This window comes from Sebastes fasciatus, chromosome 21, assembly GCF_043250625.1.
Source record: "Sebastes fasciatus isolate fSebFas1 chromosome 21, fSebFas1.pri, whole genome shotgun sequence".
In the NCBI taxonomy this organism is placed as follows: Eukaryota; Metazoa; Chordata; class Actinopteri; order Perciformes; family Sebastidae; genus Sebastes; species Sebastes fasciatus.
The window spans coordinates 10,748,865-10,764,522 of NC_133815.1; the positions used below are offsets into that span (position 1 = coordinate 10,748,865).

General features: G+C 42.0%; 1 protein-coding gene across 2 annotated transcripts in view; it reads left to right on the forward strand.

Moving 5' to 3' along the window:
• The window catches only part of plcd1a (phospholipase C, delta 1a), a 16,729-nt gene continuing 1,071 nt past the window's right edge, over positions 1–15,658 (forward strand). Inside the window, exons 1-14 of one of the 2 annotated variants that reach the window (XM_074622408.1) lie at positions 1–201; positions 5,568–5,726; positions 10,394–10,622; positions 10,749–10,878; positions 10,986–11,214; positions 11,296–11,497; positions 11,809–11,953; positions 12,044–12,196; positions 13,701–13,850; positions 13,938–14,094; positions 14,182–14,298; positions 14,390–14,568; positions 15,267–15,402; positions 15,502–15,651. In XM_074622408.1, the coding sequence (XP_074478509.1) occupies positions 171–201; positions 5,568–5,726; positions 10,394–10,622; positions 10,749–10,878; positions 10,986–11,214; positions 11,296–11,497; positions 11,809–11,953; positions 12,044–12,196; positions 13,701–13,850; positions 13,938–14,094; positions 14,182–14,298; positions 14,390–14,568; positions 15,267–15,402; positions 15,502–15,651 (2,167 nt within the window). In that variant the 5' untranslated portion in view covers positions 1–170. Of the gene's footprint in view, positions 202–1,771; positions 1,993–5,567; positions 5,727–10,393; positions 10,623–10,748; positions 10,879–10,985; positions 11,215–11,295; positions 11,498–11,808; positions 11,954–12,043; positions 12,197–13,700; positions 13,851–13,937; positions 14,095–14,181; positions 14,299–14,389; positions 14,569–15,266; positions 15,403–15,501; positions 15,652–15,658 lie in introns of those variants that run through there. The other variant, XM_074622407.1, reaches the window with a different exon arrangement.

Sequence of the window (15,658 nt, forward strand, 5' to 3'; positions counted from 1 at the left end):
GCGCACTGTGAGTTCAGAAGGGGACGCAGGTCAGATCTTTCTCTACATATACATATGACAGACACACAAGCTTCATGGTCGTGATAACTCCTGTAATATAGCCAACACTGCTCTGGAGGAGAAGAGGACTTTAGCTCGGCGCATGGTGGTTTATTTTGACTGGAATCAGAATGGAGTCAAATGGCACAGCTTGGAAACATGGTGAGTTGGTGACGCACAGATTTATAACACTGCTACTACTACTACTGCTACTACTACTACTACTTCTACTACTATTGTATCCAAGAGCTCACCTGTAGGAGTGTTTTCCATCTAGGGTGGAGTGGGGAATATTAAGTAGCCTATTATTAAGTTTATGTGGGAATTAAGAGTTGTTGTGACATTATTTTATAGGTCTGTATTAAAGAGTAACTTGGAAGATTTTTAAAAGAAAAGAAAAATATGTACATATAACTACAACTACATATTTTTTGTAGGCTATATTTGTGGTTTCGGTTCCTGAATGGGCATCAGATAAATACTTCCCAATATGTAGCCTACCGACTGGCTGCTGTTGACACAACACCATGTTGCTTGTGCAGCTGTCCTGACCCTTTACACAGCAAATTTCTAGTTGCCATGGCAAAATCACATATTAACACAGTAGGAGAATATCCTACCAAAGACATGCAGGTGTCATTTCTGCCCACAGCCAGAGTACTAGCAAATGAATTACATATATTTTAAAAGATCTAAGGCACAAGTAGAGTAGATGTAGGGCCTATATGCACCATGGGGTGACACTGTTTCACAGCTCACAGTCAGAACCAGTTCTATTTGTCTCAAGTACATACATGTAAGGAATTTGACTCCTATTGTATGCATCTCTCTAAATGTACTTACACAGGAGAAAAAAAGAAAAAAAAAGCTAGGGACAAGGACAACAAAGGGGGACAATTAAAGGTGACGAATAGACAGGACTTTTATGTACACAAATAGTGAAAAAAAAAAAGATATATATACTTTTTTAAGCTCAAGCCATCAATAGTTCTGTTGTGATGGTTGCTGCTTTATGCTCATGCTTAATAAATACACGAAGACTTCGAAAACGTATACTGTATATGAGCATTTATTATTATTATTATTATTATTATTATTATTATTATTACTATCATTTATTAAATAAAAAAATCACATGCATTATTTGTGTAATTTATTTTGTTCTATATATGAACCAATGACCAATGAAATAAGTCATAATAATTCTAGTAATAACCTCTTGAATAAATTACAATGAAAAAAGAAAAAAACAGTAATAATAATAATAATAACAATAATAATAATAATAATGATAATAATAATAATAATAAGTCAAGTGTTCTTTAAGTGTAAACAATACAAATAGTTCAAAGAAATTAGTCCAGTGAGGATTCAACAGCATTATTCGAGATTTTAGTCTAATACTAATTGTTTGGAAACAGATATTTATATGCAGCCAAGTCCATACCAAAAAGGAAAGACATGTGAACTAACATGCATTTAAAGTTATATATAGCCTGAGATGTCATTTTCTGGGAAATCATTCCTCCTCACTACTGCAAAAAACTAAGATTGACAGTGTTTTTCCAAAATCCCTGAATGCATCATTAGAGCCAATCAGTGTCTGAACTCAGTGACATTAAGCTGCATGCTTTAACACTATAATAACTGAATGTAAGGTATAAAGTCCTCTCCAGAGTGCACAGCTGGACCTGCACCGCTGCAGGGAATAACAGAGGAGCGCTAGATGAGTTTAGACCCGCCCCATGAGAGGGGAACTACTGCTTCTCCTCCACCACCACACCGAGCACACATTATTATACACCGACTACTGGATATCTCATGTTTTTACCGTTAGAAAAAGTTAGTCCACAATGTCTTGTTTGCATAAACGCAAGAAAAGGACGCAATCCGAGGAGCGAGCTTTCCAGGAGCAGGTGAAAAAAGTTGCACAGGAGAATGGAAAACGGTTAGGTAAGTCCACCCAAAGGTGCTAATGTGGCTGAGTTTACGCACAGAATGACGCTCTGGTTGTTTTGCCAACGTGGGCAGGCGCGCACACATGCATAGGCTAATGTTTAGATAACCATCTTGTCAACATAAATCACTGATCATATCTTTAAGCTTGCAGGATACTCTGTTTGTGTTGCTGGGAGTTAACACACAACACACTGTATGGGCAGTAAAAAGAGGCTTTATGGAGGCTTCCTCATTGCCTGGAGCGGTGGATTCTTTCTTTCTGCCATTATGGCAACGAAAGAGGAGGAGGGTATAGCTGAAAATGTCATGACATGCAACCTTTCTGTCTTTCAAGAAAATGGGGACAAACACAGGAAGGCGTTTTAACCTTAAAAAGAGCTGAGGGGAACTCCTCTGTGGTGTTTGTTCTTGTCATTTTGCTTCATTTAAAAGAATGCAACAGCAAAGGTTCATGATTTATTAGTCATTTTCAAAGAGAAGACAGCAGAGCAATACAATGCAAACTGTTGTAAAACTCTAGAAAGCAAATAATACTCCTCCATCCATACATGACTTACCATAGTGACAACCTGTGGCTCCATCTTGTTTGTTTTGCTCAACCTTTTCATTCATAAATGGGACTCTTGGAGCTTCTTTATCAGATCACAAACAAGCTTAAAAACACCCTAACTCCCTCTCAGGTTGTGTGTGTGATGTGAACCTTTATCATTACCAAATCCCTCAGAGGCATTTCACCTTTTCTTGTTTGCTTATCTTCTTGCCCTAGCTTGCCTCACAGGGTGTATGCAGCCATGCATCTGAAACTGATTACTCTGAAAAAAAAGCAAAACAAAAAGCAAAAGCCAAAGAAAAGTCATCTGATTCTCATAAACTCCCTTCAAATGCACAGCATGACTCATGGTAATGATACGGGAAGTATTTGTAGCTGCTTTTTCACAAGCTGGTGGGTGACTAAAAAAGCCTATTCTTCACGGTTTAAGCAGATAACATGAAAAAGGAGACGACAAACAAGTAGAAGCTGCTGCGACACGCTGAGGAGAGTTAAACCCCCGATGGAAAGCCTGACTCAGGCAGAGGCGGTGTTGAAGTCCTCCTCCCTAACCCTGCCTGCCTGCAGAGAGGCTCATAAACAGCCTCTGTGAGTCTGTGGTGCGATCCGGAGAGAGAAAAATGTCTGAAATTCGTTCCTGCCCACGACCTTGACACAATCCTCAAATGCCCTTTTACTGAGAGGACATTAATTCACATTTTTACACAACTGCTCTGTATTATATTTAATGAGCATTTAAAGCTGTGTGCAAAATTCAGTCCCACCCATATGCACTGACTAACACCAACATTGCCTCACATCTGTACAGATGGAAAACAAATAAACTAAACATTGTCCTGTGAGCTTCCGTACAGATGTTACACACCCTTCCAAGGAAGCCTTAATCAGCAAATTACCTCACCTCAATGATAAGCTGTTGAGACACTTGGACTGTAACACTCAGAGCTGAGTACAGAAGAACACGCAGGTAATGCTGGGACTGTGACAAGATTCACAATCATCTGACTATGCTCAGATTACCATGGCAGACAACATTAAATGGATAGTACAAAATGGAAATTATGGAAAAATGTTCCACTAAGAAGCAAGAAATGTCAAAAAAAGACAGTTCTGCTGACTATCCTAAGTGAAAACCAAGTGTAATAACCAAACTAAGGTTATAAAGGGACATGTAGTTTATCCTTAAAGGGCCACACCACTGATGTTACACATAAAGGTCCATTTACTCTAGGAGAAGTAGCCTAACAAAAAACAGCATAACAGTATAATCTCTTCTGTGGTTCCGGAGGAAGATTTCTTAAGTCTGAAAAAATAACCCTCATGATTTCATCAGGGTTACCTCAGCTTGGGCTTGGAGACTAAAAATGTCAACGTATCCTCATACAACGGTTCGTATGATATCTTACGAATAGACTCTAGACGCGACCCTGGTCTTGCAGGGCTCTGACGGACTCAACCCTCGACTTGTGGGCTCTAGGCGCGACCATGGTCTTGCAGGGCTGTGACAGACTCAACCCTCGACTTGCGGGCTCTGGATGCGACCCTGGTCTTGCAGGGCTCTGACGGACTCAACCCTCGACTTGTGGGCTCTAGGCGCGACCATGGTCTTGCAGGGCTGTGACAGACTCAACCCTCGACCTGCGGGCTCTAGTTGCGACCCTGGTCTTACAGGGCTCTGACGGACTCAACCCTTGACTTGCGGGCTCTAGACGCGACCCTGGTCTTGCAGGGCTGTGACAGACACAACCCTCGACTTGCGGGCTCTAGACGCCACCCTGGTCTTGCAGGGCTCTGACGGACTCAACCCTCGACTTGTGGGCTGTAGGCGTGACCCTGGTCTTGCAGGGCTGTGACAGACTCAACCCTCGACTTGCGGGCTCTAGACGCGACTCTGGTCTTACAGGGCTCTGACTGACTCAACCCTCGACCTGCGGGCTCTAGACGCGACCCTGGTCTTGCAGAGCTGTGACGGACTCTACCCTTGACTTGCGGGCTCTAGACGTGACCCTGGTCTTGCAGGGCTGTGACAGACTCAACCCTCGACTTGCGGGCTCTAGACACGACCCTGGTCTTGCAGGGCTCTAACGGACTCAACCCTCGACTTGCGGGCTCTAGACGCGACCCTGGTCTTGCAGGGCTCTAACGGACTCATCCCTCGACTTGCAGGCTCTAGACGCAACCGTGGTCTTGCATGGCTCTGACGGACTCAACCCTCGACCGCACTGGGCTCTGGATGGACACAACCCTGGTCTTGTGGGGCTCTGACAGACTCAACCCTGAACTTGGGTGCTCTGGACAGACACAACCCTTGAACACACGGTGCTAGTATATGTAAGGGGAACATGAATGTGTATAGGGAACGTGAATGCAACCGTATGTATGTCTAAGGGCTATGTGTATCAGCTATCTCTGGTGTATGAAAATAGTGTGACATACTGGCTGGGGATGTGCAGGTGTGTATCGGGGACATGAAGGTAACATGGTTTGTCTAAGTGCTACGTGTATCAGTTATCTGGTGCACGAAAATAGCGTGACATACTTTGAAAATCGTTTAATGATGACATTTTTTTGTTGTTGTCATGCTGGCGTGTTGATACAAGTGTGTACAAATAGGTTTATTGCAAACATCCTGTTTCTGTTTAGAAACGGGGAAGTTTATTTTTGGAGGAGAGGAGGTATGCAACCTATTTTATTGAGTTGCTACTGAGCTTTTATTGTGAAGAGAAAGAGGAAATGTATAATGTGAGGCTACTGTGACTAGCACAGAGGAGTCTGGAGTTGGGAATGAGTAAAAGCGCCGGCATGTTCAAGACCTCCGTCTCATCGTGTCCTTATTCCACATAATAAATAAGTATAGACGCACATAAAAGACCGCTCGGTTACAGTAGCATTTTTGGAGCTTGACCCATAAAAATCAGGATATCTTGACCTCCGCTGCTACGACTTTGACTGTTTGAGGGAAGTCCATCTAACATTATTTGGCATCTTAATTGATATGATTTGTGTGTGACCTCTGCAGGTTTGGAGGGAGATCCAGATCTACAGTTCCTGCTGGTCGGCGGTGACCTGCTCAAGATTCGCTCGACCTCCTGGAAGAAGAACCGCTTCTTCAAACTGCAGGAGGACTGCAAGACGCTGTGGCACGAGTCCAAAAAAACATTCAGGCGAAACCAGACTTGTGAGTGTCATCTTCTACACGGGTTACATGTGTGTTTGCATAACTTCTTTACACAATGCACAGAAATGGGAGTTCTATAAAATCGGAGTTCCGGTTTCGGTATGTTATTTCACTCGGGGCTAGTTCATCCCACTTCTCCTTTCAGATCTCAACAATAGCTTCTTGTAAACACGCCCCTCAAATCCCACTGGTACTCCAGAGTATGTGGTGGAATGGAAATAACTCACACAGATGCTGCAGTGTGGCCAAAGACAGACTGGAAAATACTAGTGTTTGTCCTCATATTCTGGTTCAGTGATCCACTGTCTGGGTGTGAACGTACGTCTACGTCCTCTAGTATCTCTGATCTCCCTCCCATCCCGGCGGCGGCTGCTGCTACCAGACCTGATAACCTCTGCCCCCGAGCGTGAGTCTTGAACAAACAGTGAAAGACAGATACTCCCCATACAGACACAGTAGATACACACACTGAGGTGATATCGAGCGATGCCGTCGTGTGAACGCTCATGTGTCAAAGCTGTTTTCAAACTGGGACAGAGACGAGCCTTGAGTTCGCAGGCATTTCCTTGTTTACGGAAATAAGCGTGCGTGTTTTATTGCTTTCCTGTGGGCTTTAGCAAATCACAATTATAGTACCAATCAGCTCTAAAGTGCTTCAGCATAAGGTGAGAGAGCGTGGGAGGAGAGCACGTACTGCTTTACTGAAGCAGAAGTTGTTTCAATGCTACGGACACATTTCGACTTAGGGCCTGTAAATCATCCACACTCTGAGTGAGAGTAACTCTTCTCATCAGTCCCGATAGACTGTAAAGCTCCTGTTCTCTTTTTCCCACACTCTATGACTCTATGTCATTCGCCTTGATAGCATTCACACACACAGGTACACATGCAGGTCGTACACACAGTCAGGGTCACACGAGGTGGATGTCAGAGGCTTTACATTGATTCTACTATAAATATGACACACAACATATCTCACATGTGAGACACTTCCTTCATATTACTGTCAGTCTGCTATTTGTCACATAGATAAAGGTGAGCAATTTGCAGACTTGTCAGACCAGACTTTGTCTAAACGATATTCATGAGCTCGTATTCAAACAAGTCTAATATATTTGGTAAGTAGGCGGTTATTATTTTGCATGACATTATCAGCTGTTAGTTTCTCACCTCAACCCCAAGCTGAATGTTAAGATTAAGGTCAGGCTTATACAATGGCTTATTATGGCCATTGTAGGTACAAAATAAATAATTACGGAGCCGGGGGATTGGGGTAATACTCAGAGTAAAAATTCACGATAAATCAATCACAAATTTACAAGAATAAAAGGGAATGTTTTGTGATTAAAAAGTCATAAATTTACAAGAAAAATGTACAAATTTACAAGAATAAAAGTGAATTGTTTTGTGATTATGAACTCGTAAATTTATAAGACAATATTCACAAATTTACGAGAAAAAAAGAATATTCTTTAAGATTTCAAAGTCGTACATTTATGAGATAAAAATTACAAATTTACAAGAAAAAACCTTTAATATTCTGTGATATTATAAAATCGTAAATATACGGGAAAAAAATGAATATTCTTTGTCCTAATAAAGTCATACATTTACAAGGAAATATACCACAAATTGTACGAGAAAACCCCCTGAATATTCTTTGAGATTATAAAGTCCTAAATTTACGAGAAAAAAACTGAATATTCTTTGAGTTTATAAAGTTGTAAATTCAAGAGAAAAAAAATCACAAATTCACAAGAAAACCCCCCGAATATTCTTTGAGATTATAAAGTCATAAATTTATAAGAAAACAACCTCAGAAAATGTGTGTTTTCTTTGTCAAGGAACTACATCGCATCACTCTGCTACGTTGCCGTATATTATGCCTGCAGTGGATGACCTAATCAAATTATACTTCGCAGTCAGATTTAGATATAAGGAGATACTCGTGATATTAGCCCAGAATTACCATGTTATTATGAGCATCCAGACTTTGAAGAGACATTACCGCGAATTGGGCCTATTCAGAAGAAAACAACATACCGATATGCTTTTTTTTTCTCGTAAATTTACGACCTTAATCTTGTTTTTTTCAAACACCCTCTTCACTGCTTGCTGTCTTCCCTTTGAAGAAAAGAGTTTTATAAACAGCAGCATGAATTTTGCACTTGCACAATAATCTCATTGTATGAAATCTCATCTGGTATTCAAGCAATGCTGGCGTGACACGGATGACATGACTTGGACATTGTGGAGAGACGGGATTCTCTGAAAAGGATCCAAATTCACGACCCTAAACTCCTCTACAGTGGTCTGTTTTTCTGGGGATAATGTCCATGCGCTTATTAAACAAGCACTCCCGTTCTGGTGAGCGCCTCCAAGGTATTTTGTTCATCCAGCAGTCAGCTGAACTTACACCACCCAGCCTTGGGTGTGTTTCTCCACGCCGCCCCCTCACTGTTGTGTTTTTCTCTTCAAGTAGTCTGACCTTTAGATCCATCCTGCCCCTAGATAGTCTCTGATTCTCAATGGAACAATGGTTGCTCTTCATTAGACTCTCGGCGGGATGTAAAGGGTGGAAACACTGTGATTGTAGCCCAGCTTCAACATATGGCCTCTTGGCTAAGCCTCTGGTGTGTGGTGTTTTGTTACAAGGGCGGTTGTTGCCATTTAGCGTGATTACATCATGCGTGGCAGTGCATGCTCTTCCGTACATTAAGCTGCTCAACAACAGACCCCAAACATATGGGTGGAAACAGGCTGTGTGTGCAGAGACCTTCAGCATATGTGGTCTTTGTGTGGGTGTTTGATACAACATATTTTTAGACATAGTGTTTTATGTGTTGCCCATGTATGCCAGGGTGAGGCGAGCAGATCAAGGAAGGCCAGATTGCATCAAACAGTTGTTAAGTGCAGTTATCAAATCTCCGTGGAATGTGTTTTGGTTGCCAAAGAATCCGAATGTTCAGCAGACAACAACAAAATGTCCGAGAAACCGTCTCTAAAAGCGTCTCAGAGGGCTCTTAATCTAAAACTGTTGCAGTTTTTGGTAAACAAGATTCAAGGCTCAACCTGCTGTTGTTATGTAACATGTTTGGTAGCTGTGTGTCGGATATTTTAGTAAGAAAGAACTCTGTTCTGTACAACTTCACAAGTTATCCATCATTTCTGCATGAGATGAGAGAGATATTTTGCATTGATCTTCTAAGTTGTTCCAGACTTTATAAAGTCTTTCTACTATTAGAGCTGCACTAATCAGTGTTTCTATAGTGGATCAAATGACTACATGTCATGTGAAAGGGGTCGCTATTTGTGACCATAGACTGTACATAAGAGGTGGACGTAGTCACCGGGACCTCACCCATTGGTTTTCAAGCTTCGAGTTTGGCGTTTTGGCCGTCACCATCTTGTTTTTTTGTAACCAGTAGTGACAACAATAATAATACGCTCAATAAGACATTTATAGGCAACCAAAAATGTTACAATCAACTTTCATAAACTGAAAACAAACTGTGAAAGGGTTAAAATTGTATAACGAAAACGTGGATAATTACCGGACAACGCCGTGGTAGCGACCTGTCAATCATGCCGTAAAGCATACCCAGCTTTCTACGGAGCGTTTTAGCATTTTTCAGCTCATTGTTTCATCAAACAGCATACAAAGTCCACAGCTAGCTATCAGAAAGAAGTAGCGGTGCATTTAGAAGCTAAAGACCCAGGTATTTGAGACTAAAACAGAGCTAGAAGGAGAGTGAATATTGGTCTTAGGGGGCTAAAAACACATCAACCCAAATGAATGCTAATGTTGCTGCTTGTCGGCCGGATGTGTAAACATGCAATTGTTGTGCCTTGAGAATGAAGGCCACAGAAGCGAGCTGCCACACAGAAACAAAAGCCTTCCTGTAGATAAGATGTTAAAGCACACAGTATTGTTGTGCCCATCAGGACAAAAAGTCTGCTGCCATAAGATAATGACTAATCCAAAGGAGGATTATGAAGTTGTGCGTCAAAGGTGACTGCCAGCTAGTGCATGTCCAATTATCACACTCAAAACTAGGACGACTGTATATGGTTCTACTTGCAAAAACTATTTTCAATGTATAATGTGTTTTTTTTTGCATTAAGCTACAAGTGTGGAACTGTTTTTCTCTTCTGATTAACGGCTAAATTACAGGAAAATTATATAATCGTCTGGACGTTTTGGTCTGTTCTACGCTTCGCGTCGGGGTGCCACATCGCCCTTTCGGGGTTTATTTCACAACAGTGACCGGCTAGCTGTATATTATCCCGCTTATTACATGGTTACTTACTTAAGAAATAATAATAATTTGACACAAAAATGGTCCTCAGAAGTCCGACATCAGAACTGCTCCTAATAGTGTAAATATAATAATTTAATATTATATATATATTTAGAATGTAATCTAATGTAATTTTGAAATATAACATTTTGTGGAAAGAAAAAGGAGAACTTGATTTGATTTTTTTTGTAATCCAGACTGGGAGTTTCCATCATAACTTATTATTACTTTCATTATTATTACAGACAGAGATTTGACTCCAAATCCTAAGGGGCTATTTCATGTCAAATTCAATTTACCGCATGTCGAAGTTTTGTTATGACTTACATAACAATTTCAAACGATCCCCTTCCTCTCTCCAAACAGTCTCCATCGATGACATTGACTCAGTGCGTAAGGGCCGTCAGTCTGAGGGGCTCAACAAACACACCGAGCCCAGTGCTGAAGAGCTGTGCTTCTCCATCATCTTCAAGGGCCGCAAGAAAAACCTCGACCTGATGGCAGCCAACGGGCAGGAGATGAAACAGTGGGTCAACGGCCTGGACAAGCTCATCCACAACATGCGCAACCTCAGCCACCAGCAGAAGAGTGAGCAGTATCCTTGACAAAGTCTTTTAGCGGGGAATGTGTTTGCATGCACGCTTCTCTTGAGAGGAGACAAGTGCTTTCTGTAGATTTGTTCTTAATTAGTTCAAATATAATCCTTACATCTAAATGCCAGTTGGATTATCAACTGCATGCGGAAAGCGGACAAGAACGAGGACAATAAGATGACCCTGAAGGAGCTGAAGCACTTCCTGAGACAGATCAACGTCGAAGTGGACGACACTTATGCAGTGGACATCTTCAATGTGAGTCTCAATGAGCCATTGTGTGCTGCAGATCAATATATCATCCATAAAAACAAACTGAAAAGCTAGTATATCTGGTTGATTGGTTGTCTTATCATGTTGCATAGCAATGTGACAAGTCCAATTCAGGTTCCCTGGAGGGCCCAGAGATCGAGCACTTCTACGACCTGCTGACGCACCGCGAGGAGGTAGATGTGATTTATGGGAATTGCGCTGAAACGGACGGTCAGATGAGCGCCAGAGACCTGCTGAACTTCCTGTTGAATCAGCAGAGGGAGCAGGCAACCATGGAGGACGCTCTCAAGCTGATTGAAAAATACGAGGTGGATGGGACAGGTGAGGTTAAGTCTTTTAGGAGGACACCATGGTCACATTCCAGATATCGCGTCATATTCATCATGTCTGTCTGTCCTCCAGCGAAGCAGAAGAAGCACTTGACCAAAGACGGCTTCCTGATGTACCTGCACCAGGAGGAGAGCTCCATCCTCAACCCGGCCCACAAACAGGTGTATCAGGACATGCACCAGCCCCTCAACCATTACTACATCTCCTCCTCACACAACACATACCTGATGGAAGATCAACTCAAAGGACCCAGCAGCACAGAAGCCTACATCAAGTAACTACCATTAACAAACATGATGTACGTAACGTTAACTGAAGGGCAACTGGAGCATGGATTTTATTGGTCCCAGGAACTAAACTTGGGAACTAAGTCGGGAACTAAAAGTACTTTTGTACATTCTTGTTTGCAAAAAGTACCAGCTCAGGAGCAGGAACTTCTTAGGGGACAGGAACTATGACCCAGGAACCAAAACTGACACTAGTTGCCGAAATGCACATAATCTTTCTGGAAACATTTCTGCAATATATAATAAGGGCAGGAGTGAAGTGATCCAAGGTTTTCATGGAGGTTTTCTTTCCCTTCAGAGCACTGATGAAGAGCTGTCGCTGTGTGGAGCTGGACTGTTGGGACGGGGCTAACGGCGAGCCCGTCATTTACCACGGCTACACGCTCACATCCAAAGTGCTCTTCAGAGACGTCATCAAAGCCATCAACGATTACGCCTTCAAAGTATGTGACGTATCGATGATTGTATTTCATTTCCATTCTTGTTCTTCTCACTTTACCTTCACTGAACGATTGTTTCCTTTGTTTCTCCAGACGTCTGACTACCCAGTGATCCTGTCCCTGGAGAACCACTGCACCGTGGGACAGCAGAAGCTCATGGCTCAATATTTGATCTCCATCCTGGGGGATGCTTTGGTCACAAAGCCTCTGGGCAACACCATGCCCACCAACTTCCCCTCACCTGAGGTGCGTCAATCTCAGCTCACTGATTCCTATTATGTAACATTCACTGTCTCTTTAAAGCCTCAGAGCTCCTAAATAAACACTGCACCTAAAAACCCCACCTCTAAGTTAATGAACCACTTCACTTTCCTGTTTACTTTAACATGACCATTAGATTTGTCTCGGAAAGGAAATTGATGAGATTAAAGTAAAACCCATCCTCATTATGTGAGCACCGAATTAAACCTCTAGCACATAATCAAAACAGCTTCAATCTAAAGCCTCTGCTCCTCCTCTATGTGTTTATAATGTGGGTACACAAGATCTTGAGTTTTGCATTTTATCATCTCGCCTGAGTGAGCACTTAGTGATAAGTTCTTTATTAACTAATAAGTTGTCAAGATCTGACTGTGTGAGAGAACACCTTGTTTGATAAGAGGTGCTGTTATCTCTTACAGGAGATCATGTGCTTGTGTGTATGTGTCTGTCTGTCCGCAGCTAATCTCGTATGCTACTGGCCCCATCAGCCTAATATTTTTTGTGCTCATTTATAACTTTATGCTCAAGGTCCTCTCGGGGTTGCGGTGGTTTTATTGACTGTTTTATACCACTTTTTAAGTTATCAACAACTGCTTCAGTAGCAAAAATGTACGGCAATAGGCCAAATACGAGCCTTAAACCTCTTCCCAACTTACAGCGACCGAGCGAACTCTGAGAATGGAGCGCGAAAGATTTTCCTGATGTACTACGAGCGATGTCACTCTCTATTGCGCAGAGAGAGTAATATTGATTTATGTCAGTTACCGTCAGCGTCGATTTCGATCAGCGATAAAAGGTTGGTGGTGTGCGAAACTTTGCAACAATAGAGCCAGGGCGAGCTTTTTATTAAACAAGCGACACGTCGCTCAGTCTGTTCACTGACACACGGAGCAGGTTAGGACATCTTCATTGGGAATAACTGAAACAATCTGATGTTCGCTCGTTCGCATCGCGTACAGTTAGAAAGAGGTGTTACCTGTCCAGGTGTTTGTCGTGGCTCAAAAACTGACATCCATTGAAAAGTTTGGTCTCATTTTGAACCAGAGCATCTGCAGGTTTATTCCATATCCAATATGTTTTGATCCACTAAAGTCAGGCATGATACGAGATGAATAAATCCCCCGTTTTAGTTATCTTCGCCGCCATCTTGACTATAAGGGAGTCGAGAGAGACAATTGAGTAAGATTAAGCTCTGAGTGGAGAGGGAGATCTAGTGGTGAGGTTGCAGATCGCAACCAACTTAAAATTTCCCAAGCCCTGTTCAAATGTAGCACCCATGGGATGAATGTCTGTGGCATAGTCAGCCTTGAAGGAAATTATAATTAGGCATCACACAACATTTTCCTCTCTGTCATTGGCTACTGAGAGGACGTGATCAGCAGTCACCAATAACACACCTCTTTTCCATTGAAAGATAAGAATACGCTTCCCTTCATTATTATAAAAAAATTGCGACACAAAAAAACACACTTTGTTTGTTTCTGTTCAGGAGCTGAAGGGCAAGTTCCTCGTCAAGGGGAAGCGATTGAACAAACTGGATGCTGCCTTCAGCAATGACAATACCATCGAGGAAGACACCGTGTCCGAGGAGGACGAGGCTGCAGATAACAAGGAGAACGGCGGAAAAACCAAATCAAAGGTGTGTCAAGTGTCATTTTGTAACACAGTTCAAAAATACATGCATTTTGTTCAACAAAACTGAGCTGCTATCCCGTCTCCTGTTTAGAAATCAAAAATCAAACTTGCCAAAGCGCTCTCAGACATCGTCCTCTACTGCAAGAGTGTTCATTTTAGTGGCTTCGAACACGCCAAGGAAAACCAGGCCTTTTACGAGATGTCGTCCTTCAAGGAGAGTAAAGCGTTCAACCTGGCCGACACTTCAGGTAAACATCACAATATCACTAACTGACAGTTGATTATGATTTCTCATGAGCAGAGTATGAAAACTATGTTTCAATGTGTTCTCGTAGGGACCGCCTATACCCATCACAACATGGACAAACTCAGTAGGATCTACCCCGCGGGCTCCAGGACCGACTCCTCCAACTATAACCCAGTGCCCATGTGGAACGTTGGCTGCCAGATAGGTACGCTCCCATTACTACATGCTGAAATCCAGCCATTATTGTTATATTAGGAGAAATGGTTTCACACCCTTCTGTCTGGTTTGTATTTTAGTGGCGCTGAACTTCCAGACTCCCGCCAAGGAGATGCACCTAAACCAGGGTCGGTTTCTGCCAAACGGTCTTTGCGGCTACGTCCTGAAACCCGAATTTCAGAGAGTCCTGTCCTCCCAGTTTGATCCCAGCACGCTTTCCAATGGGCCCTGGCTACAGAGGAAGACCTTTAGTGTGATGGTGAGAGTTATCCGCAAGGTTATAATAGTTTTTAATTTTCAATTGATTTTTATTTTAGTTTTGACTTTGATTTCATTTTGGTTTAGTTTCAGTTAGTTTTCAAAGTGCGTTTGCTAGGTTTATTTCAATTTCAGTTTTTCAGAAAGGTTTAGTTTTTATCTATTTAGTTTTTGTTTTACAGAAAGGTTTAGGTTTTATATATTTATTTATTTTTTCATATATTTAGTTTTTATTTTACAGAAAGGTTTAGTTTTAGTTTGTGTAGGAATGGCCGTAATGTTAAATGTTTTATATTTGCACTACTTTAGTGTACGATATGAAGCAATTGCAGCATAGCGACCTCTCCTGGAAGGTCAAGTCCGTTCAATTTCAGTGGTTCAATGTCAAGAGAGTTGATGAAAATCCATTCCTTTTTTCCGGTAGTGATGTATCGTTTAAAATGTTTTAATATATACACAATATATATATATATACAATATTTTTCACTGCTTATTATCATATTAGTTTGCTATAATAACCCTGGTTATTTGCAGTTTAACCTGAAAGATAGTAAGAGTTAAAGATGCGCTGTGGAGTGGAGTCAAGGTTTTGAATTTGTATTTTAAATATCTAATATTTACTACTGACCTTTCATGCTGTAGACATGATTTGTTTTTTTACATAGTTACATATTTGTGTTTCATATCCCAATACAAAAGGTGATCTCAGCTCAGCAGTTACCTAAACTCAACAAGGACAAACAGAAGTCCATCGTTGACCCTCTGGTGAGAGTGGAGATCTACGGCGTCCCAGCAGACAACGCCAGCAAGGAGACACACTACATCGATAACAATGGTGAGCACATAAACACACACACAGATATGGGCACAGATTGTTCCATTCATTTATTTTCAGTTCTCCACAGAGCAAAGTAACATTAATCCCTCCCTGCAGGGTTCAACCCGATGTGGAACGAGACCTTCACGTTTGACATCCAAGTCCCGGAGCTGGCCATGCTGCGGTTTGTGGCGGAGGACTATGACTCAACATCCCAGAATGATCTCATCGGGCAGTACTGTCTACCGCTCACCAGCGTACAGAACGGTAAGAG